General features: G+C 39.3%; 1 protein-coding gene across 1 annotated transcript in view; it reads right to left on the reverse strand.

The window, feature by feature from the left end:
- NEK5 (NIMA-related kinase 5) overlaps positions 1–24,978 on the reverse strand; it is a 99,025-nt gene that overhangs the window by 8,342 nt on the left and 65,705 nt on the right. The window contains exons 17-21 of the mRNA XM_014548313.1: positions 23,496–23,576; positions 23,211–23,279; positions 21,413–21,536; positions 14,810–14,947; positions 1,609–1,726 (exon numbers count right to left, since the gene is read on the reverse strand). Of these exons, the coding sequence (XP_014403799.1) occupies positions 1,609–1,726; positions 14,810–14,947; positions 21,413–21,536; positions 23,211–23,279; positions 23,496–23,576 (530 nt within the window). The remainder of the gene's footprint in view (positions 1–1,608; positions 1,727–14,809; positions 14,948–21,412; positions 21,537–23,210; positions 23,280–23,495; positions 23,577–24,978) is intronic.

Genomic DNA, 24,978 nt, shown 5'->3' on the forward strand with positions numbered 1-24,978 from the left:
CCCCCCCCCCCCCGAGGGCACAATTTTTTGTGCCCCGCGCCTCTAGTATATATATATATATATATATGAAGAGATATAGCCAGGTTGGACCAAAAGGAATAGATATAGTGCTAAATAAAAAGAGGCTACTGGACTCCAAAATTCTACAGTAGGATTCAGGCTGAGAAAATTATTCCTTCTTCCCTCCCTCCCTCCCTCCTTCCCTCCCTTCTTCACCTCCTTCCCTCCTTTATTTTCTAAACAGGTTGATTCTAAAGTTTATATAGACTAGGCAGGAAAATTATGAAAAATGAAAGTGTTTAGGGGGACCAGACCCCCAAAATTATCATCTATAATATAAACAATATGTTTATAATATAACAATTAGACTACAGATACTAGAAATTGGATACAAATACATATATAAATGTAGTAGATCATCAAAGTGGCATTTTAAGTTGGTAGCAAAAATAACGATTTTCTCCTCTCTCTAAAAATCAATGGAAAAAAATATCCTTGGGTAATGATTCACAACAACAACAAAATGTAAATTATAATGCAATTCTAAAAATTCAAAGAACTCCAAATTTTAGAATAAGAGAGTTCAGTAAAGTTACAGCATACAACATCAATAGTAGTGTATACATTAGCAATAGCCAAATTGAAAACACAGGAGAAAAATTACCTCATTAATAATGGCAACAACAACAAAAATTAAGTGTCACCTGTACCATGAAGAAAATAAAAAAAATACTGAAGAATATTTTAAAAAAGACATAACAGATGGAGAGCTATACTATATTCATAGGTGCTAAGATCTAACAGTGGTTCTCAACCTTCCTAATGCTGCGACCTTTTAATACAGTTCCTCATGTTGTGGTGACCCCCAACCATAAAATTATTTTCGTTGCTATTTCTTTTTTAAAAAAATATATTTTATTGATTTTTTACAGAGAGGAAGAGAGAGGGATAGAGAGAAACATCGATCAGCTGCCTCCTGCACACCCCCTACTGGGGATGTGCCTGCAACCAAGGTACATGCCCTTGTCCAGAATCGAACCTGGGACCCTTCCGTCCGCAGGCCGATGCTCTATCCACTGAGCCAAACCGGTCATGGCTCGTTGCTGTTTCATAACTGTAATTTTGCTACTGTTATGAATCATAATGTAAATAACTGATATGCAGGATGTATTTTCAGGGGTCGTGACCCACGGGTTGAGAACCACTGAAAAGATGTCAGTTCCCATAAATTAACAAATATAATGTCATTCTGATCAGAATCCCAACAAAGTTTTTCATGCCACTTTACAGGAGAATGCAAAGATGTATATGTTGAGTAAAGGGCAAGAATAGCTAAGATAAGTTTAAAGAAAAAGATGTGGAGACTACAAGGTGAGACTGGCCCTACCAGATATCAAAAGGTATGCTAAAGCCACAGTAATTAAGACAGAACTTGATATAGAGATAGAGAACAATGCCATTGGAAACAAATGGAGAGCCCACAAACAAACCGATATATACTATAGTAAAACCCGGTCTTAGCTAGGTTTCTGAGGCTATCTTCTATGTATCAACAGCAGCATTTCAACTTTCTACTTTCATGTGGGCATCTGGATATGACCTACTTACGTATCATCATCATCATCATCATCTCTTGGTTCTGGTTGTTCCTCATCTACTTCCATGCCAGAGGCCATTTCCACCGTCCCCTCATTTTCTTTAGGAAGCCATTGTTTTAATGTTCTCACTGTTAAAGAAATGACAGAGAGATTAAATCATCCCAGTCAATACACCTGAAGAGGGGTATGTACCAAAAACCATATATTGAACATCAAACATAATGTTAAAACCTTTTAAATGTTTTGAAACAAATAAGACAGGGATGACAACTGACACCCCAACTATTTTCAGCATTGTACTAAGCTAGTAGGCAACACAATAAGACAAGAAAAAGTGAGAGGAAAAAGGATCAGTGATAAAGAGACAATACTCCCCACTTTGGGAGTAGATGCTTTGATTGTATAAAAATATGTTTTAACCTTGTGTTGTAATAACCTAAGAATTGCCAACATTATTGGACCACCCTATTCTTCACTGTTTCTAGAAAATTAGTATTCAGCTCATTGTTAGCTTTAATGATTAATGTCTGCAAAGAAAACTCAAAACACATACACACACAACTTTATCTTTTTTGGTGGAGGGGGTGATTTATTGTTGTTATCTTAAATGTAATTTTTTTCTTGAAAATGATCAGACTAGTACAATATTTTGTTTCCTTATGGCAATGCAGCATCTCCTCAACAACTCTATAAGATGTATTTTTATGCACCAATAGTAAGGAAAATGTTGCCAATAAAATGACACAATGTTTTCTTAACCTTAAGACCTCTTTTAGTACTTTCTAAGCATATATTTTTTATCTTATATTACTTTTTATACTCATAAAAAGGAAAATATAAGTAAAACAAATTGGATAAGGTATAACTAAAATTCTTCACATTCAGAGTCTTACTCCTCTGAATTATTTATCCTTTTATGTATCAGTTAAACTTTTTTGGATCCTGATTCAAAGAGACCATAATAAAACAATGAGACAAAGAATTTTAGATGACTTTTTTTAAGTCATTGATATTTGTGTTTTTAATGGTAAAAAAAATAACATAAATTTACCCACTCAATTTTTAAGTTAACAGTACAGTGTTATTAAATATAGGCATATTGTACCGTCTTGCATGACTGACACTTTATTCCCATTGTACAACAAGTCTCCATTTCTCCCTCCCTGGAGCCCTTGGAAACCACCATTCTACTTTCTGTTTCCATGAATTTCACTATTTCAGATACCTCATATAAGTGGGATCATGCAGTATTTGTCTTTTTGTGATTAACTTATTTCACTTAGCATAATGTCTTCAAGTTTCATCCATGTTGTAGCATATGATGAATTTTTTTTAAAAGCTGAATAACATTCTACTGTACATATACACCACATTTTCTTTATCCGTGTATCCATTTAGATTGCTTCCACATCTTGGCTATTGTGAATAATGCTACAATGAACATGGGTGTGCAAAAATATCTCTTTGAGGTTTTGTTTTCAATTTTTTTGGATATATACCCTGAAGAAGAATTGCTGGATCATCTGGTAGTTCTATTTTATTTATTATTTTTTAGGAACCTCCATACTATTTTCTATAATGGATGCACTATTTTATTTTTTTACTTTATTTTTTGGAGGGGTACCAAATTACCTTATTTGAAGGGAAGGTACAAATGAAAGAATGTAAGTGGATGATTTGGTACAACTCATAGCAAATGTAAAGGTAACTCCAACATGCAGATACTGCTTTGGTGACCACATCAGTCACCCCGTGGCTGTGGGAAATCAGCCTACGGCTTAACTCTCATCACTGTCTCCCAGGGTGTGCTTGTCAAAGAGATACTCAGCTGTGCCAAATTGGGGTGGGGGAGAAGGCATCTTGCACAACTTGGTTTTCCCCTCCTCATTAAGTCTCATTGAAGTCATACAAATAGGGGTCGTTTTTGACAGTGGCCAGTTTGTGCAATTCCAATAGTAACTAATTCACACTTTTTTCCAAGTGCAATGCACATTCCATTGCATTTAGCCCATTCTCCTAGTCTGCATGATATCCTGAAGGAAGATTCCACCAACTCTTTGGATCTGCAGCTTCATCAGTTTTTCAGCACGTTCCCCCTTCTCATGAGATTGGTAAAGAAAATATTTGACAAAGTTCTTTAAAGCCACATCTCGGCCAAAGTAGTAAGACATGGGCAGGTAGATGTAGGGAGCATAGAGTTCCAGGTTGTTCTGGTGGTTGCTGGAGGCCTCTTGATCCTGGTGGTAGTTCTGGCGTACCTGCGAGGGGGACACCTGGCTGAGGAGAAGCAGCAGCAGAGGTGGCAGCTGAGAGCATTGGGACAGTGGGCTGGGGCTCTTGCAATGTCAGAGGACACTGTGAGGAGGCTGGATATGAGTGGCTGGCTGGGATGGAGGAAGAATACCAAGCATTGCTGAAGCAGGAAACTCCAGCAACTCTCAGTGAAGACTATACGGCTGTACTATTTTACAATTTCACCAACAGTATGTACATAAGGTTTCCAATTATTCTACATCCTTGCCAATAATTATTATATTACTAGAGGTCCAATGCACGAAATTTGTGCAAGAGTAGGCCTTCCTTCCCCCAGCTGCTGGCACCGGCTTCCCTCTGGCACCCGGGACCCAGGCTTCCCTTGCAGCCCCAGCTTCATCTGGAAGGTCATCTGGAATGACGTCCAGAAGGACGTCCGGTCTAATTAGCATATTACGCTTTTATTATTATAGATGGTTTTGATAGCAGCCATCTGAATGGGTGTGAGTTGATATCAGTTTGTGGTTTTGACTTAAAATTCCCTGATAATTAGTGATGTTGAGCATCTTTTCATATACTTGTTATTGATGTCTGTTTGTTTGTTTGTTTTTCTAATTTCAACCTTGTTGCAATCAAGAGCATTATTGAGACAGATTTTCTTTTAAAAAATCCACACAGCCCTAACTGGTTTGGCTCAGTGGATGGAGCATCAGCCTGCAGACTGAGGGGTCCCAGGTTCGGTTCCAGTTGGGGGCATGTACCTTGGTTGCGGGCACATCCCCAGTAGGAGGTGTGCAGGAGGCAGCTGATCGATGTTTTCTCTCTCATCGATGTTTCTAACTTTCTATCCCTCTCCCTTCCACTCTGTAAAAAATCAATAAAATATTTTTTTAAAAAAAATTAAATTAAATTAAATTAAAAATCCACACAAAAAACTAAAGGAATTCACAAAAATTGAAAGTGCTGGTTTTTAACTGGCTTTAAAATTATGTAGAACTAGACTATTCTTAACTACAACTTTGGGAATTTTGCTAAGTATGTCTACATTAGTTAAAGCCACATCTTCGTGGTCAAAGTAGTAAGACATGGGCACGTAGATGTAGGAAGCATAGAGTTCCAGGTTGATCTGGTGGTTGCAGAATAATAAACCACTATATAACTTAGTGGTTTATATTTAGGTTACAATTCTGCAGTTAGGCAACATGGGCTGGGCTCAGCTAGTTGGCTCTTCTGGTATCAGCTGGGCTCATTCATGCATCTGCAGTCATTTGCGAGGTCAGCTGGAGGCTGGCCAGTCTAGTATGGCCTCACTTAGATGGCTTGTTCCTCTGTTCCACATGGTCTCTCAACCCAAGCTAGTTGAGAACTGGACAGGCTTCCAAAAGGAAAGAACAGAAGTTCCTTGAATACTCAGACTTGGTGCGCCACTACTTCCATTGCATTCTACTTACTGAAGAAAATCACAAGGCCAGTTGAGATTCAAAGGAAGTGGGGGGGGGGGAGTTAATAATGGAGGAGCTGCAAAGTCCTATTGCAAAAACCATGGATACAGGGAAGAATGATGGATTATGCTCATTTTTGTAATCTACTACATCTATCACCCCTTCCCCCGCTCTGTGCATTCCACACCATCTGGTTCCTAACGGTCAAAAGAGTGTTTCATTTTAGTCTCCATGAAAAAAAATTGCTACCCACTGACACCCATTGTACAAATCTTAATGTTCATTGAGGTCCAGACAATAATAATATGTCAGAATTATTGCCTGGCCTACAATAACTATAAAACACCATTGACTGAATGCTGTATCCCAATATCAGAAACATTAAAAGGGAAAAGAGGATGAGAGAGCAAGGGAGTGATAGAGGAGTGTGTGGACGTGTGTGGTGTGTGTGTATGAGCTAGGGACAGTTAGATTCTGCAGGTCTTCTAAGGGGCTGCCAAACCGGGCAGTCTTAGAGGGCAGAGCCCAGCTCCCAGCGCGGACACTCCTGAGTGGCCAGCGCAGGCACAAAGACCACGCCATATTGAGAAACAGAGCTGCTTGAGACTAGGATCATGGCCTCAGCACCACCCAGTCTGGTCTCAGAAGCAAACCAGGACCCTGCAGCCACTGGGAACAGAGACCTGGGACCACAGCTACAGGCTCACAGACACCAAGAATCCAGACATCCTGGCGGCAGATTTCTGTGAGTATCAGAGCCCATACCCCTCCCCGCAGGCTCGCAGGCAGCGCCATAGTAACTGGTAGACCCACCCCTCGCTCAGGCCTCAATGCTGCTACAGGAATCTTAGCCTGGGAATGCGCAAACACTGGGAACTTGTTTCCCACAGCACAGGCTCCTGGACCCCGATTCTCCAGGCGGGAGGTAGCACTAAGCACCAGTGACTTGACTGTGTTTCTTATCACCTGCGCCTGGGGTCCCTGATTCCCACTGCATTCACACGAAGAGCCAGTGACTCCAATTCGTGGTGCATGCGCACACAGGGACCCTGATTCTCAATGCGAGGCCGCGTGAAGCAACAGAGACTCTGATACTGGATTCTTGGGGAACTCTGACTCCTGGCACACACTAGGGGGCTCTGATTTTCAACACACTCCAGGGGGGTCTCTGTTTCAGCATGGTGCAGGCGGGGCCCCTGATTCTAAGTGCGCACATGAGGCCACACTGAGTGGTGGTAACACTGACTCTGAGCGAGCCTGGTTCCCACCAACCCACGACAACCACACATCTTAGTGTCGGAGCTCTTCAATGACAGTAGGGTGGTGTGAAGCTCCCAATGCACACGGCCTAGGCCCACGCAACTCGAAGTTTGAACCTTCTGGAGATAGTCAGAATGGGGAGACGACACAATCCCCAGAGGAAAGAAAATGAGGAGTTGCCAAGAAAGAAAATTAGTGAAATTGAAGCATGCAACATGACAGAAAAAGAATTCAGAGTAATGGCCGGCTTCGGGGAGCCCTGGGCCGGGAGCAATCGCGCGAACGGGAATTTGTCTGCCTAGCACAGGCCCAAGGATCCCTTTTCTCGGGGCAGGAGGCAGCACCAAGCACCAGTGACTTGACTGTGTTTCTTATCACCTGCGCCTGAGATCCTGATTCCCTGTGCATTCATACTAAGAGCCAGTGAATCCAATTCCTGGTGCAAGGGCACACAGGGACCCTGATTCTCAAGGCGAAGTCGCGCAAAGCAACAGAGACTCTGATACTGGACTCTTGGGGAACTCTGACTCCTGGCGCATGCTAGGGGGCTCTGGTTTTCAACACGCTCCAGGGGGGTCTCTATTTCAGCACGGTGCAGGCAGGGTCCCTAATTCTAAGGGCACATACGAGGCCACATTGAGCGCTGGCAACACTGACTCAGAGCGAGCCTGGTTCCCACCAACCAACAACAACCACACATCTTAGTGTCAGAGCTCTTCAGTGACACTAAGGTGGTGGGAGGCTCCCACTGCACACGGCCCAGGCCCACGCAACCCGACCTTTGATCCATCGGGAGATAAGCAGAATGAAGAAACGACACAACACCCAGAGGAAAGACAATGAGGAATCACCAAGAAAGGAAATTAATGAAGTTGAAGCGTGCAACATGACAGAAAAAGAATTCAGAATAATGGTTGTACAATTCATTCACCGGATGGATGAGAAAATCAACAACCTATGCAAGAATCAGGAAGAAATGAAAAGTGATATAGCTACAATCAAAAACACCATGGAAAGTTTCAACAGCAGACTAGAAGAAGCAGAGGACCGAATTAGTGAGTTAGAAGATAAGGCAGAGAAACAAGCTCAATCTGAACAGCAACTGGAGAAAAAAATTAAAAAACAGGAGGAGAGCCTAAGGGAGCTTCGGGACAACATGAAACGAAGTAACATACGCATAATAGGGCTGCAAGAGGGACAAGAAGAGCAGCAAGGATTAGAAAATCTATTTGAAGAAATAATGACAGAAAACTTCCCAGATATGGGGAAGAAAAAAGTTACACAAGTACAGAGAGTCCCAGGCAAGATGAACCCCAAAAGACCCACACCAAGACACGTCATAATAACGATGGCAAATGTACAAGACAAAGAGAGAATCTTAAAGGCTGCAAGAGAGAAACAGAGAGTTACCTACAAAGGATCCCCCATCAGATTATCAAACGATTTCTCAACAGAAACACATCAGGCCAGGAAAGAATGGACAGAAATTTACAAAGTGATGCAAAGCAAAGGACTGAATCCAAGAATACTCTATCCAGCAAGGCTATCATTCAAAATTGAAGGGGAAATAAGAAGCTTCACAGACAAAAAAAGGCTAAGGGAGTTCATCACCACCAAGCCAGCAATGCAAGAAATGCTAAAGGGACTGGTGTAAAAAGAAGAAATAAAAAGCCCAGAAAGAAAACAGCCACACAAAAAAAGAAATGGCTACAAACAAGTACCTTTCAATAATAACTTTAAACGTAAATGGACTAAATGGTCCAATCAAAAGACATCGAGTGGCTGAATGGATAAAAAAACATGACCCATACATTTGCTGTCTACAAGAGACCCACCTCATTAAAAGGGACTCACACAGACTGAAAGTGAAGGGATGGAAAAATATCTTTCAGGCAAATGGAAATGAAAAAAAAGCTGGGGTAGCAATACTTATATCCGACAAAATAGACCTCAAAGTGAAGGCCATAACAAGAGATAAGGAAGGCCACTTCATAATACTAAAGGGATCAATACAACAAGAGGATATAACCCTGATAAACATATATGCACCCAATGCAGGAGCACCCACATACATAAGAAAACTCCTGGAAGACATCAGGGGAGAGATCGACAACAATACAATCATAGTAGGGGACTTTAATACACCACTGACATCACTGGATAAATCTGCTAGACAAAAAATCAGCAAAGAAACAGCAATCCTAAATGACTCACTAGATCAGATGGACTTAATTGACATCTTCAGAACACTTCACCCCAAAGCAACAAAATATACGTTCTTCTCAAGTGCTCATGGGACATCTTCAAAAATAGACCACATATTGGGTCACAAACAAAGTCTCCCCAAATTCAAGAAGATTGAAATCATACCAAGCATCTTCTCAGACCACAAGGGCATAATATTAGAAATAAACTACAATAAAAACAACCCAAAATACTCAAACACTTGGAAGCTGAATAGCATGTTATTAAATATTGATTGGGTTACCAATGAGATCAAAGAAGAAATTAAAAACATCCTGGAAACTAATGACAATGAAAACACAACAATCCAAAACCTTTGGGACACAATGAAAGCAGTCCTGAGAGGGAAGTTTATAGCTCTACAGGCCTACCTCAACAAACAAGAAAAAATGGTAGTAAATCATCTAAATCTACAGCTCAAAGAATTAGAAAGAGAGCAACAAGAAAAGCCCAGAGTGAGCAGAAGGAAGGAGATAATAAAGATTAGAGCAGAAATAAATGACATAGAGACCAAAAAAACAATACAGAAAATCAATGAAACCAAGAGCTGGTTCTTTGAAAGGATAAACAAGATCGACAAACCTCTAGCCAGGCTCACCAAAAAGCAAAGAGAGAGGACCCAAATAAACCAAATCAGAAATGATAGAGGCGAAATAACAACAGACCCCACAGAAATACAAATGATTGTTAAAAAATACTATGAACAACTCTACTCCAACAAACTAGACAACCTGGAGGAAATGGACATATTTCTAGAAAAATACAACATTCCAAAACTTAATCAGGAAGAATCTAAAAATCTCAACAGGCCAATAACTATGGAAGAAATTGAAGCAGTCATCAGAAAGCTTCCAGCAAACAAAAGCCCAGGACCAGACGGCTTCACAGGGGAGTTTTACCAAACATTCAAGGAAGAACTAAAACCTATCCTCCTCAGACTACTACAAAAAATCCAAGAGGAAGGAACACTTCCAAGCTCATTCTATGAAGCCAGCATCACCCTAATACCAAAACCAGGTAAAGACAACACAATGAAAGAGAATTACAGGCCAATATCCCTCATGAACATAGATGCCAAAATCCTCAACAAAATCTTAGCAAATCGGATCCAGCAGTACATCAGAAAGATCATACACCATGACCAAGTAGGATTTATCCCAGGGATGCAAGGATGGTACAATATCCGCAAATCAATCAACGTGATACATCACATAAACAAATTGAAGGAAAAAAACCACATAGTCATATCAATTGATGCAGAAAAAGCATTTGACAAAATTCAACACCCATTTTTGATAAAAACTCTCAGCAAGGTGGGAATAGAAGGATCATACCTCAACATAATAAAAGCCATATATGACAAACCCACAGCCAACATCATACTCAATGGACAAAAACTAACACCATTTCCCCTAAAAACAGGAACAAGACAGGGATGCCCACTCTCACCACTCCTGTTCGACATAGTACTGGAAGTATTAGCCATTGCAATTAGACAAGAAGAAGAAATAAAAGGCATCCAAATTGGAAAAGAGGAAGTAAAACTGTCCTTATTTGCAGATGACATGATATTATACTTAAAAAACCCTAAAGACTCCATCAAAAAACTATTAGACTTAATAAAAGAATTCGGCAATGTAGCAGGATACAGAATTAACGCCAAGAAATCTATGGCATTTCTATACACCAATAGTGAACTTGCAGAAAGAGAGACTAAAAAAGCAATCCCATTTACCATCTCACCAAAAAAATTAAGCTACCTAGGAATAAACTTAACTAAAGAGGTAAAAGACCTCTACTCAGAAAACTACAGGACGTTGAAAAAAGAGATAGAGGAAGACATAAAGAGATGGAAGAACATACCATGTTCTTGGATTGGTAGAATCAACATCATTAAAATGTCCATACTGCCCAAAGCAATCTATAAATTCAACGCACTTCCCATTAAAATACCAACGGCATATTTCACAGACCTAGAACGAACTCTCCAAAAATTCATCTGGAACAAAAAACGACCCCGAATAGCTGCAGCGATCCTGAGAAAGAAGAAAGTAGGTGGGATCTCAATACCAGATATCAAGCTGTATTACAAAGCCACTGTTCTCAAAACTGCCTGGTACTGGCACAAGAACAGACATATAGATCAATGGAATAGAATAGAGAGCCCAGAAATCAGCCCCAACCAATACGCTCAATTAATATTTGACAAAGGAGGCAAGAACATACAATGGAGTCAAGACAGTCTCTTCAATAAATGGTGCTGGGAAAATTGGACAGATACATGCAAGAAAATGAAACTAGACCACCAACTTACACCATACACAAAAATAAACTCAAAATGGATAAAGGACTTAAATATACGACGGGAAACCATAAAAATACTAGAAGAATCCAAAGGCAACAAAATCTCAGACATATGCCGAAGCAATTTCTTCACCGATACAGATCCTAGGGCATTGGAAACTAAAGAGAAAATAAACAAATGGGACTACATCAAAATAAAAAGTTTCTGCACAGCAAAAGAAACCATCAACAAAACAACAAGAAAGCCCACTACATGGGAGAACATATTTGCCAACATTATATCTGATAAGGGCCTAATCTCCAAAATTTATAGGGAACTCATACAACTTAACAAAAGGAAGATAAACAATCCAATCAAAAAATGGGCAAAGGATCTAAATAGACACCTTTCAAAAGAGGACATTCAGAAAGCCAAGAGACATATGAAAACATGCTCAAAGTCACTAATCATCCGAGAGATGCAAATCAAAACAACAATGAGGTACCATCTCACACCTGTCAGACTGGCTATCATCAACAAATCAACAAATGACAAGTGCTGGAGAGGATGTGGAGAAAAAGGAACACTTGTGCACTGCTGGTGGGAATGCAGACTGGTGCAGCCACTATGGAAGACAGTATGGAGTTTCCTCAAAAAACAAAACATGGAACTCCCATTTGACCCTGTGATCCCACTTCTAGGAATATATCCCAAGAAACCAGAAACACCAATCAGAAAGGATATATGCACCCCTATGTTCATAGCAGCACAATTCACCATAGCTAAGAGGAAGAACTTGAAAACCTATTTGAAGAAATAATGACTGGAAACTTCCCCTACCTGGTGAAAGAAATTAGACTTACAAGTCCAGGAAGCACAGAGAGTCCAGTCCTAAACAAGAGGAACCCAAAGAGGCCCACACCAAGACACATCATAATTAAAATGCCAACAGCAAAAGACAAAGAGAAAATCTTAAAAGCAGCAAGAGAAAAACAGTTAGTTACCTACAAGGGAGTGCCCATATGACTGTCAGCTGATTTCTCAACAGAATCTTTGCAGGTCAGAAGGGAGTGGCAAGAAATATTCAAAGTGATGAATAGCAAGGACCTACAACCAAGATTATTCTACTCAGCAAAGCTCTCATTTAGAATTGAGGGTAAGATAAAGAGCTTCACAGACAAGAAAAAGCTAAAGGAATCATCACCACCAAACCAGTATTACATGAAATGTTGAACGGTATTCTTTAGGAAGAGGAAGAAGAAGGAGCAGGAGGAGGAGGAGGAAGAGGAGGAGGAGAAAGGATAAAACATATGAATAATAAAATAGCAATAAATACATATCTATCAACAATTGAATCTAAAAATCAAAATAAACAAACAAGAAACCTAATGAACAAAATAAACTGGTAAATAAAATAAAATCAGAGGCATGGAAGCATGGAACAGACTGAGGAACCTCAGAGGAAAGGGAAAAAGAATAACCAAAGATCTTACCTATGGACACAAACAATAGGGTGGTGAAGGTCTGGGGCAGGGCGAGAACCAGGTGGAAGGGGGCAAGGGGGAGAAAAAAAGGGACATCTGTAATACTCTCAACAATAAAGATTTAAAAAAAATGAATCTACTATATTCCAAACCCCTTTCACAGCCCTATCTGGTGGTTGATGGGAAAGTAGGAAGGGAAGGGTAACTGACAATAAAACAAAATGACACATAAATCTAATGTTTTTTAACTTAAAATAAAACATAATGACTGAAAAGAAATTTCAGTAATTCCATCACTCTGAGAAGCATGTTTTTTTTTCCTGCCAGCCATTTTTCTAGGCATGTATGTAACAAATAAATAAATAAATAAATTGTAAAAAGAAAAAACAAAACCTAATGACTGTAACGGGCAGGAGGTTGCATCAGAGTGCAATCTTACATGAGAGATTATTTTGGCAAAAGGAGGGAGGAATATTTGCTAATAGAGAAGTGCTAGTAGCTTTGGCATTGGCAGGGGCCTTTTGGGAGAGGGGCCTTCTAATCTTTAAGGTGCTCAGTGTCTGCAGAGCCTGGATTCTCTCCTGAGGTAAGGGGGTGTATTTTGCAGGATTTTAAGTTGAGACGTGATCCATTTTAGGAGTATTATCTGGCAGGGATGCTGAGCATGAGCTGAAGGAAGAAAAGATGACAAGGGACAAGAAGTCAAGATTTCTGCATGGATAGGAAAGATGAGATAAGGCCAACAGAGTTAGAGGCTGAAAGAGCAAAGCAGAGCCAGAGTGGGGGTGATGTCAGCAGGTTACAAAAGAAAACACCTGCATTTTGCTCTGCCACCTTTGGAGCAAGTTCGTATTTCTAATCCTACTTGTTAGATGAATTGCTCGTGTATGCCCAATGTAAAACTGTCCATGGGAAAACACAATAAGTTCATGCATTAATTAATTTGGCATGATAAATCAAAAGAAGAGTTTTCTGTAATTCTCTCCAAGAATCATAGGGGAAAACATAAGAGACATCATAGCCACCAAGTATGTCTCCATCTCAGTGCCATGAAAAATGGGAAGCATCCTCCACTGGCCCGGGGCCCGAGCCTTTGGTTTCCAGGCCAAGCCCGTCCTGCTCAATACTTCCTCAGGCCACCTCCAGCCTTATCCTGGGAGACAACAGTTTACCCCAGGTCATGTGGGAAGGGAGTAGATAAGCAGATAATTAACGTGCAGTTTGTAGTTTGAAAGCACTACTCTTCCTTCTCTTCAGTTTCAAACAGCAGTATGTCAAACTGGGATGAGCCATAATGCCAAATCCTAGATTTTAGTCCAACAGGTTTTCTCAGTCTCCAACACAGGCCTGTGTATCTCTGCAAGGCCTCCCCACCTGCATTGTCCCCTTTTTCTTGTCTCATTCAAATCTTGTGTTTAAGATCTCAGTTTTCACATAGATTTCACAAAGATTGTGAAATTTGGGTTTCACAAGCTGGCAGACCCACTCTTCATTAATAATCAGGTAACTTGCATTATGCTTAGTGTTGTATATATTTCTGTATTGTTCTTTAACTTTGTGAGCATTTACCAACCTCGGTTACTATCTGGCTTGTTTCTATGCCTCCTTGCCGCCACAGCTTGCACCTCTGCTACACCAGGTCCCACCTGTGCAGAGGCCCCTTGTTTGATACCTTCCTGCCCCCAATGACTTCTCTTTTAACAGTTTACACTTGCCCACCTGATAGAGGACAAATTCCCATTGTGATAGGAATTCCCTCAAACTTTAGAAAATGATGGTTGGTTTCCCTTAAATTAAACACAAGCATAATCTTGCTAAAAACGGGAGGCAAAAACCCAAAAGCCAAAACATTATACATATTAAGATGTATTTTTATTGCCCATAAAATCATAATTTGAGTCCATAGCTGAATAGTGAATAGCTGTCAGAAATAAACTGACTCAGTTTAAAGCTAACCAACACTCTCTCGTCATCTACAAAGCCGATAGACCTCCTTACTTAACTTTTCATCAGTTGTCAACTGATCACATTAAACAAAATTACCCCACTCTTATCCAGAGTTCAGGCCTTTTGTTAATGGCATTTGGAACAGGCTTGTACAAACAAATCAGCTTCTGAAAGGGCTGAGGCAGCCTCCCGATTCTTTCTACAGGCTAAAGGTTCTTTTATCCCCTTTCTGCATTTACGAGTCTTTGACAGACTTCCCCAGGGGACTGGTTATGTTCTTAAAAATAAAATACATACCAAATTCTCCTTCTTTGGCAGAAAATGAGCTACTTGTTAGATGTGCTGCTGCCAAAAGATTCATTAAAGTTTCTGGAGCTTCATGCCGCCACTGTTTCCTATTTTCTGGAATGCCACTGATCGCCATCACTTGGCCATCTGAAGAGGAGACTGTGTTATTAAAAAGAAAAACGCTTCTTCATTTGAGTTTTTATAAAATCACAGAATGTTGTTAGAACCTTGGAGGTAACCTCATCCCATCACTCACTTTATTAGTAAGAAAACTGAGATATAGAAAAGTTTAGTGACCTTTGTCACATAGATGGTGGGTAGTAGAGTCACTTTTTGCTCTATTCTATTTGCTTATTTTTTTATTATATTTCCCTCTTATTGAATCATTGACTTAGAATGGATTAAATTATACATTTGCAAGCCTTTTCTTGAAAGTTTAATGAATTCAGTATTTTGTAATAGTAAAATATGTCAGTTCATACTCTTACAATTACTAATTTCAGTGATATACTTACATACTTTAACTTATAACATGGTAATAAATTTTAGCTGTTCCCCGGCCCCAAGAACATAGGAAATAAGTTATAAAAATCTTTACCACCTATAAAGGTAACACCTGGATGTTCCTATAAACCTCTCCTAAGGAAAGACTATGCCAGAGCTCAAATGTAAATGAGGAATTTTGATTGGAAGTTTCATCACATACTAAACACTCCTAACATTTAAATAACACATTGGTTTACAAAGCAATTTTAAATGTTATCTTTGCACTGTTACCTCTCTAAATCTTGTGGGATAACTATTATTTTAATTCCAATTTTATTGATTAAAAAACAACCCTTCAAGAAATTGTAGCATAGTTATTGGCTAGCATTTGAAGGCAAATCAAGTTGCCTGCCCTTTCGTGTAGTACATTCTCTCTCACTGTGAAGAAGGAAGAATTCTGGATCATTCCTCACTTACTTTCTCATGGCGAGGATAGTCAATTGTCTAGGGCCGTGGTCGGCAAACTGCAGCTCGCGAGCCACATGCGGCTCTTTGGCCCCTTGAATGTGGCTCTTCCACAAAATACAGACTTCTGTGCATGGGCCACGAAGTTTCAATCTCACTGTACATGCGCACCCGCACATGGTATTTTGTGGAAGAGCCACACTCAAGGGGCCAAAGAACCGCATGTGGCTCGCGAGCCGCAGTTTGCCGACCACTGGTCTAGGGTAATTAGCAAGCAAGTTTCTCTAGAGCTAGTGGAGGAACCAAACAGTATCTTTGGAAGGCATTTGATACCAAATCTATAGGGACTGTACTGAAAGTGAGAACTATCAGGTCATGGTGAACGCTGGCTGCATTTGGGGCATTGATCTCCTCTTGCTGGTGATTTATGCCAACGGATCTAAATTCACCCTCCGGTCTGGTGGAGCAGGTGGAGGTGACATCAGCTGCTGCCATCATCTGCAGCAGAGTCTGAGGCGCTCCAGCATCCCACTGTCTCCTGTTTTCTGTAGCAGCAGCGTCCTGAATGAACAACTCTAGGCATAAGAAAATAACTCATTAATTTAAAAGCAGCCAAAGTGTGACTAATTTCAACAAACAGCTCTTAGGAAACCTGGAGGCAGTCTATCCGCTGGTACATTAAAAAACAATGTCCTTCTAGCATAACCAATGGACACAAGACACTGGGGGGTGGGGGAGGCCGGGGAAAAGTCAAGGGGGGGAAAAAAAGGAGACATATGTAATACTCTCTGTAATACTTTAAGCAATAAAACAAAATTAAAAAAAAAACCCATGTCCTTCTAATATAGATTGGTATGGACTAAATGTTTATGCTGCCCCCCAAAATTTGTATGTTGAACCTTGATGCTCAGTGTGATGGTATTAGCAGGTGCAGCCTTGGGGAGTGGAGCCCTCATGAACAGAATTAGGGGCTTATAAAAGAGACCCCAGGAGCACCCTCATCCTTTATGCTAAGTGTGGACACAGCAAAAAGATGGAATTGGGCTCTCACCAATCACCAATCTACCAGTACCATGATCTTGGACTTCCAGCCTCCAGAACTGTGACATAAATGTTGTTTATAAGTCACCTAGTTCATTTTGCTATAGCAGCCTGGTCTGACTAAGATGTAGATCATATTTCTGAGACAAAAATTATAAACAGGCTTAAAATTGTTTCACTTTTATTAGAAACATTTGATTGACTAGCCAATATATCTAAATGTTAAAGAAATATTAGTGACACAAATGGACAAATTCCTTGAGGCATTTATAAGAACTTTTACTTTAGTTAGTTTCCATGGAAATGCATTCTGTTCAATTATCTCAATTTTTAAAATAACTTGTGTAATCTTTTCCTTATTTATTCCCATATTTCATCCTAGAAATTTTAACAATCAAATAAGTAGAAAATAATAAAAATTACCCATAATCACACTGTCCAGAGACTATTAAAAGTTCAAAAATTTTCCCCAGCATATAGTTCTTGCTTTGTTTTGAAACAAAAAAATGGGCCACATACCACACACCCTTTTATAACTATCTTTTCTCAATTAGCAACATACCATATCCAGATTGTTAAATATTCTTCTATATAATCATTTTAAAACAAGCATAGTATTCTCTCACATGTGATCATTTAATTTTTTGGCTGGATTTTTAGGTTGCTACAGATTTTTCACTATTATAAGTAATACTACAATGAACTCATTTGTAGCTGATTTTTGTGTGGACATTTATGATGATTTACCCTAGATAAACCATTGAAAGTAACAATTCCAGGAGCTAGTATTTTTTGCTCTACCAAAGCTTTTCATTGTTAAAGTTGAATCTATTACTAACTTATTCTGTGATTTTTTTCCTATATATTTTGAATAGCAAGTTTTACCCTATCCAAATAAAATACCTATCTTTTTCTGTATTTCATTTTCTAGTATATAACTTCTATTTTTTATATATAAACTCTTTGATTTTTTTTTTTGGAATTTGTTTTGTTGTATTGTTATATAGGTTCTGATTTCACAGTTTTCCCCAAGTTGTCAACCAATTGGCCCAGCAGCATTTATTTGAATAATCTTTTCTTTTCCCATGGACTTGCTGTGTGACTTCTAGCATTCACTATATCATGATACATATTAGGGTTTGTTTCTAATCGATCTTTTTTTTCCCACTATTTTATCTATTCTGGTGCTAGTATTATATTGTTTCAATGACTATAATTTACATATCTTGTTACTTGGAAGGGTAAGTGACCCTTCACTGGTCTTCTTTTCTCATTTTTTTGGCTAGTTAAAAACCTGTAAGATTCTCCAATCTGTCAAGATCTCCTCACACCACACATACAATAAATAACTTGTTTCTCTTCATTTATTCGAGTGATGTTTTAATACCTCAAGTTAGGCAAAAGTTTAATTTAAAAGTCTTATTTAAAAACAGGCCATTTTCAGTGGAATAAAATGAATAAGGGACATGAGCACATAATTCACAACAGAAATATAGATGGTCAATATGCACATGGAAAAATTGTTCAGCCTAATAATAAGTTCTGGAATGCAATTTACTTTCTCTTTTAATTAAAAAAAGGGGGGGGCAGCTATGTCTTTTTTAAAAAAAATATATTTTATTGATTTTTTACAGAGAGGAAGGGAGAGGGATAGAGAGTTAGAAACATCGATGAGAGAGAAACATCGATCAGCTGCCTCTTGCACACCCCCTCCTGGGGATGTGCCCGCAACCAAGGTACATGCCCTTGACTGGAATTGAACCCATGACCCTTCAGTCCGCAGGCCGACGCTCTATCCACTGAGCCAAACCGGTTAGGGCAGCTGTGTATTTTGAGACATACAAATCTACTCTCTTCTCTTCCCAGCAAACTAATGCAAAGAGTAACCTTGGAATACACCCTTTCACTGAACTGCTTTTTCTGAGGCACTAAGGGCTCCTAATGGCCAAATCCCATGCTGTTAATCAAACTGCTTCACTTGGCCTTTCTCTTCTAGTTAATGCTGCCAACCCCTTTGAGATCATTACATTATCTCTACTGACCTCACTGTGCATGATACACAGGCATACCTAGTTTTATTGTAATGTGCTTTATTGCACTTGGCAGATACTGTGTTCTTTTTACAAATTAAAGGTTTGTGGCAACCCTGAGTCCAGCGAGTCTAATGGCACCATTTTCCTAACCGCATCTGCTCTCTACATGTCTATGTGCCACATTTTGGTAATTTGCACAATAGTTTCATTATTATTTGTTATGGTGATCTGTAATAATAATTTTTAAAATGTAAGTATAGTTGGCATACAATATTATATTAGTTTCAGGTGTACAATATAGTGATTTGACATTTATATACCTTAAAATGTGGCCACCACACTAAGTCTAGTAATCATCCGACATTGTGCAAACGCATCACAATATTATTGACTTGTATCCAGTGATCTTTGATGTTACCATTGTAGTTGCTTTGGAGTGCCACAAACTGCACCCAGATAAAGAAGTGAACTTAATTAATAAATGTAATATGTGTTCTGACTACTCCACCTGACTGGCCATACCCCATCTCTGTTTTTCTCCTCAGGTCTCTCTATTCTCTGAGACACAACAATATTGAAATTAGGCCAATTAATAACCCTACAATAACCTCTAAGTGTTAATGTGAAAGAGTGAATTGCACATGTCTCACTTTAAATGAACACTAGAAATTATTAAGCTTAGTGAGGAAGACATGTCAAAAGCCAAGATAGGACAAAAAGTAGGCCTCTTAGACCAAACAACTAGCCAAGTTATGAATGCAAAGGCTAAGTTCTTGAAGGAAATTAAAAGTTCTACTCAGAGATAGGAATGATAGAAAACAGCCTATGGCTGATCTGGAGAAAGTTGTAGTGGTCTGGATTGAGATCACACAACATTCCCATAAGCCAAAGCCTAATCCAGAGCAAGGCCCTGATGCTCTTCAATTCTATGCAGGCCAAGAGAGGTGAGGAAGCTGCAGAAGAAAAGTTTGAAACTAGCAGAGGTTGGTTAATTGGGTTTAAGGAAAGAGACCGTCTCCATAACATAAAAGTGCAAAGTGAAGCAAATCCTGATGTAGAGGCTTCAGCAAGTTATCCAGAAGTTCTAGCCAAGGTAATTAATGACGATGGCTACTTTACACAAAAGATTTTCAATGTAGACTGAAAACAACAAGAACAAAACAGCATGTGAAACTGAACTTTTGAACCTGATGCAGTTCCTGGAACTGGCTGTGCATCACTGAACTCTCTATTAAAAAGTAAAATTTTTACCTAGCAATAGACATAAGCAATTGATCAGGTATGGCATAATCTAAGCCTGCTTGCTAGCACCAATCACAGCTCTTTCAAAACAACTTAGGTAATCCTTTTAAAAAGCATTTTGGACTCAGAACACATGTTTGTGCCTCTTTTCTTTGGTTCATGACACCTCTGTGACTTTGAGGTCTCCTCCATCTTTGAGATTCCCTACCACCTAGCACAGTCTGTGGCACAAGGGAGATTACCAAGAAGAAGCTTGCTGAATTGAATAAAGATTTTTCCAGATGGATATAAGGAAAAGTGTATTATTCTAGGAAGTGGAAGTTGAGCCAAGCCAGGGTGTTTAAATGCTCACACCGTCATGTATGGATCCCATCATCGGTGGAAGGAAAGGGGGTGCTGGGTAGGAAAGGTGGGTCACCACAGGATCAGGCCACTCAGTGTCAAATAATACTATGTGGAATGGACTGTATCCTACAGGTATTATCAAAACAAAACAAAAAAATTTGAGTAGGGTAATAATATGATAAGATAACTAGCAATCACTTGGAGAACAGAAGGGAAATACTAGAGAAAAGGAGAACACATAGCCAATTCGGCAAGGGGAAGAGAAAAGGAAAATATAAGAGCATGTATTGAGCACCTAGCATGTGCCAGGTACTTTATATACCAAATTTCTCACAAGAAGCCTACGTGGCAGGTACTATCACCCCTGGTCCTAGGAGGAGACCGAGATGCAGAGGGTTTAAGGAACTTGTAAAAGGCCACACAATCAGAAAGTGGCAGTGCCAGCTGGGATTCAAACTCCTGCTTGTCTCCAAAACCCACGCATTTTCTACCACACACACTGCTCAGAGATGACAGGGCCCTACACCAGCGGCAGAGTGGATGAAGGAGGAGGAGTTCACCACAGACATTTCAGAGTAGAAACCACCCAGAGCAGCAGGAACTGTCAGTCTGGGGGCAGCGTTGCCCAAAGTAAAGGGTCATGAGAAGGAAATGTGCACAAGTTTGACTGCACACACGCTGAGATTGAGACGCTAGTGGGACTTGTCCAGGGAGCTTTCCAGCAGATAATGCAAAACATGGATGCACGTGGAGCTGCTGGCTGGGAGAACTGAAGCTGAAGGAGTGGGTGAAACTGCCCAAGGAGACAGTATGGACGGAGCAAGAGAGGAGGGCTAAGTCTCAGGGAGCTTGGACCCCGAGGGGTAGGCAGAGGCAGCGGAGTCAGGTCTCTGCCCAGCTCAGGGAGAGCAAGGGGACAGCTGACAGTGCAGGAGAGAGTCTGAGATGGATTGATAACAAAACAGTTCCTTCTCATCTACAGCTTTTAAGGTACACGTACCTGCTTCTGAGCAGAGTTTTTCCAATGCTTCATCTGTGTAATCCTCATGCTCCTTTATACATTTATTTTCCTTAAGCTTCATGCCATCCTCAAAGGTCAAAGTTTCATTTAGCATGTCTATGGCCTAAAGCAATCCATAGTGTTTCAAGAGAAATAAGCCATATTTAGAAAAAAAATGTTTGTGTTCCCAGCAATAACTTTTATCAAGATATACAGCAAATATTTAATATGTCTATATTGAACAAATAAGTCAGTAAAGTTTTAAAAGTGGAACTATGTTGGAACAAGATAGAAACAAGAATGTTTTAATTTCTTTGCCTTGTCAATAGTGACAAGCACTGATCATATGGCAACTTACTTTTATCCAGACTTCCTATCTTCTATAATATCCTACTGTACTTAATTTTACAGAATTCTCAAGGTTATCTGCTTCACGCCCTGTTTTAAGTATACAACATTCCTAATTGGGTCCCCAAAACTGCTCCATAATCAATACAAAAATGATCACTGTGTTTCAAGCATATCAAGGCATAGAATAATAAAGGATGAACACTCATGTAGATAAAACTTTTGATTCTATTCTTTTATCCTAGCAGGTCAGCGTTCGTGCCTCACTTCACAGAAGCACTCCTCAGGTTCCAGCCCAGAAACAGACCCATATCTGCTCCCCTCTGATACTCACAGCTCTGGGACACTTAGAGACCTAATGGTTAAATAGTGGTGAGTGCTAATTATTACCACTGTAACAAAGTCTCATGTAGCAAAATGCTAGTAAAACTCTGAAAGATAGGTGGAGCCCAGTGGGTTTTTAGGGCAGTGAAAATACTTGGCATGATATTACAATGGTGGATACATGTAATTATCTATTTGTCCAAACACATAGCATGTACAATCCCAAGAGTGAACCCCAGTGTCACTGTAGATTAATCAGTTGTAACGTATGTTCCACTCCTGTGGGGGATGTTGATGGTAGGGGAGGCTGTGCATTTGTGGGGGCAGCGATATGTGGGAAATCTCTGTCTGTACCTTCCACTCAACTTTGCCATGACTGCTCTACAACATGAAAGTCTATTAAAAAAAATACTGGTCCTTCACCACACACACACACAAATCAGAAAGAAATTATAACACTAAAAATGTTAAGCTAATGAAGAACATGAAAGAAAGAAATTGGCTATCAGGTATTAAATAGAACATATATATACATACTTAACTTTTGGTACTTTAAAAAGCAAATTGAGAGAAGGTGAAATGGAAACACAAATCAGTTGATTTTGATATCTGTTAGCAGGTCTAGTAAAAAGTGAGATTAAAAAAAGATGTTGAATTCAAGTAATAAAATGAGGTTTGAGTTTACTGTAATTGTGCATTTATTGCTGTATCAATGAGAGCCTAAATGCATAACTGAGCTTTACCCAAAGACCAGTGTAAAGACCTGAAATAAATGTGTACGGTTTCAGGGTACCTGCTCAATTTTTTAGACAAGTATATTAGTTGTTGACTATGTATTATGTCTTCTATTTTAATTATGCTATGATTAAAAGTTAATATTATAGGAAAATAAATACTTTATAAAAGAAAAATAAATTAAGTTGAAATGGTCCATGTAAGAGAATAACCTCAAGTACAAAAAGAATGAGAAGATGAAGTATTTTGGAACACTTATTTGAACACCAGAGATCCTTCTAGGAAGATTTAAGAAAATTCTCCTCCCCCCATGAAAAAATGTCATGAAACATGCTACTAAGATACTCATTTTCTCATGCCTACTAATGGAAATATGTACTTAATGACATACCTCTTCCTCTTCAAGAATATTTTCATCAGAAATACATTTGTCTAAATTAATTTCAAACTTTACTCCTCTCTAGAAGAAAGTAAGAAAAAAATCTTAGTTTAGCAATCCGATAAAAACCTTCAAATTATAACTCCCTATTTGACATTATAGATACTTAAAACCAATAGTATAACATTACAAAATAAAGCAATTCTGTAAACTAGTAGGAGAAAAATCCTATAGGCAACCCTGATTGTGCCCCCAGACAGCTTTTTAATATGAAACCAAAGACTAAATGTTTATTACCTTAGCTTTATATTTTTGTTCTGGAATTTTACTTTCCTTTATGTTCTGAAGTCTAATTTTTTTCAAGTCTCTTTCAATATCCTGAAAGTTTAGAGAAAAATTAACATATAGCATTTAATATTGATCAAACAATTATATTTTCACTAGAGGCCCAGTGCACGAAATTCGTGCACTGGTAGGGTCCCTAGCTGCTGCCGGCTGCCGGCCGGGGCCTCCCTTCCTTCCCCTGGCTACCTGCCACCAGGGCCCTCCCTTCCCCTGGCCGGCCCACCCCCTGGTTGAACTCCTGGAAGAACTCCAGTCGAGGGGACAATTTGCATACTACACTTTTATTATATAGGATTCCGTCTGAAATCACAGCATGGTATGTTTACATTATTTAATTTCTGGATTGAATCTGATGATTGATTTGAAAATAAAAACATGCCTTTACTAATAATTCACTAAAACTTGGGGGAGTGTCCATTAACTCAAAATATTAATACACTTAACACTGACATTGCAATGTGTACAACCTAATTTAATTAAAAAATGTAATTTTGACTACAGGATCCTTTCCTGAAGAGTTTTATGATCTTAATAAGGAAAACAAGAAAGGCACACAGCTCATTACAGTATAAAGAAAGGAGAGGGCTATAAACCTTGACAAGAATTTCAAAGATAGTTGAGAGGCGAACTGTAAATACTGAGCTTTTCCAGGGTTCAGCCCTAGGGCCTCTGCTCCTTTCTTCCTCAGTACAAGAGGGTTTAAGTAATTCCTATGGATTTAAGAGCTATCTTTATGCAATGATTCTTAAACGTGTATCTTCAGGCTTGATCTTTCCTCCCCTCTGAGCTTCAGACTCACATATTCAACTGCCTGCTTAGCATCATCTTCACTTCAATATTCATTCCACAAATCATACTGAGCACCCACTATGGCCAGACACTGTCCAATGGGCTAGTGCAGTGAATGTGACTGAAAATTCCCTGCTGACATAGAACTTACTGGAGTAAGATAGGTAATAAATGAATTAACAAAGTAACAGCATAATTTCAGAAAGTGTTGAGTGCCCTAAAGCAGTGGTCGCCAACTGGTGGTCCACAGACCACTTGGTGGTCTGTGAGGTCCGAAAGGTTGGCAACTGCTGCCCTAAAGGAAATAAAATAGGGTAATGGCATAGAGTAGGGGTGAGAGCAATGCAGGAAAAGACTACTGCTGTTTGCTTTAAGCCTTAGAATGAAGTAGGACCTTGGCATATGAAGGTCTGGGAAAAGCATATTCCATCAGAGGGAGCAGGAGGGCAAAGGCCCCGAAGCAGGTATGCAATCTTAGATCTTCTCTAATCAACATGTTCAATTTAACATGTCCAATGGGAACTATATGTTTTTTTTAACTGATTATAAAGTTTATTTATTTTTTATTTTTTTAATATATTTTTTTATATTTCAGAGAGGAAGGAAGTGGGAGAGAGAGATAGAAACATCCATGATGAGAGAGAAT

This window comes from Myotis brandtii, unplaced genomic scaffold (genome assembly GCF_000412655.1).
Source record: "Myotis brandtii unplaced genomic scaffold, ASM41265v1 scaffold500, whole genome shotgun sequence".
In the NCBI taxonomy this organism is placed as follows: Eukaryota; Metazoa; Chordata; class Mammalia; order Chiroptera; family Vespertilionidae; genus Myotis; species Myotis brandtii.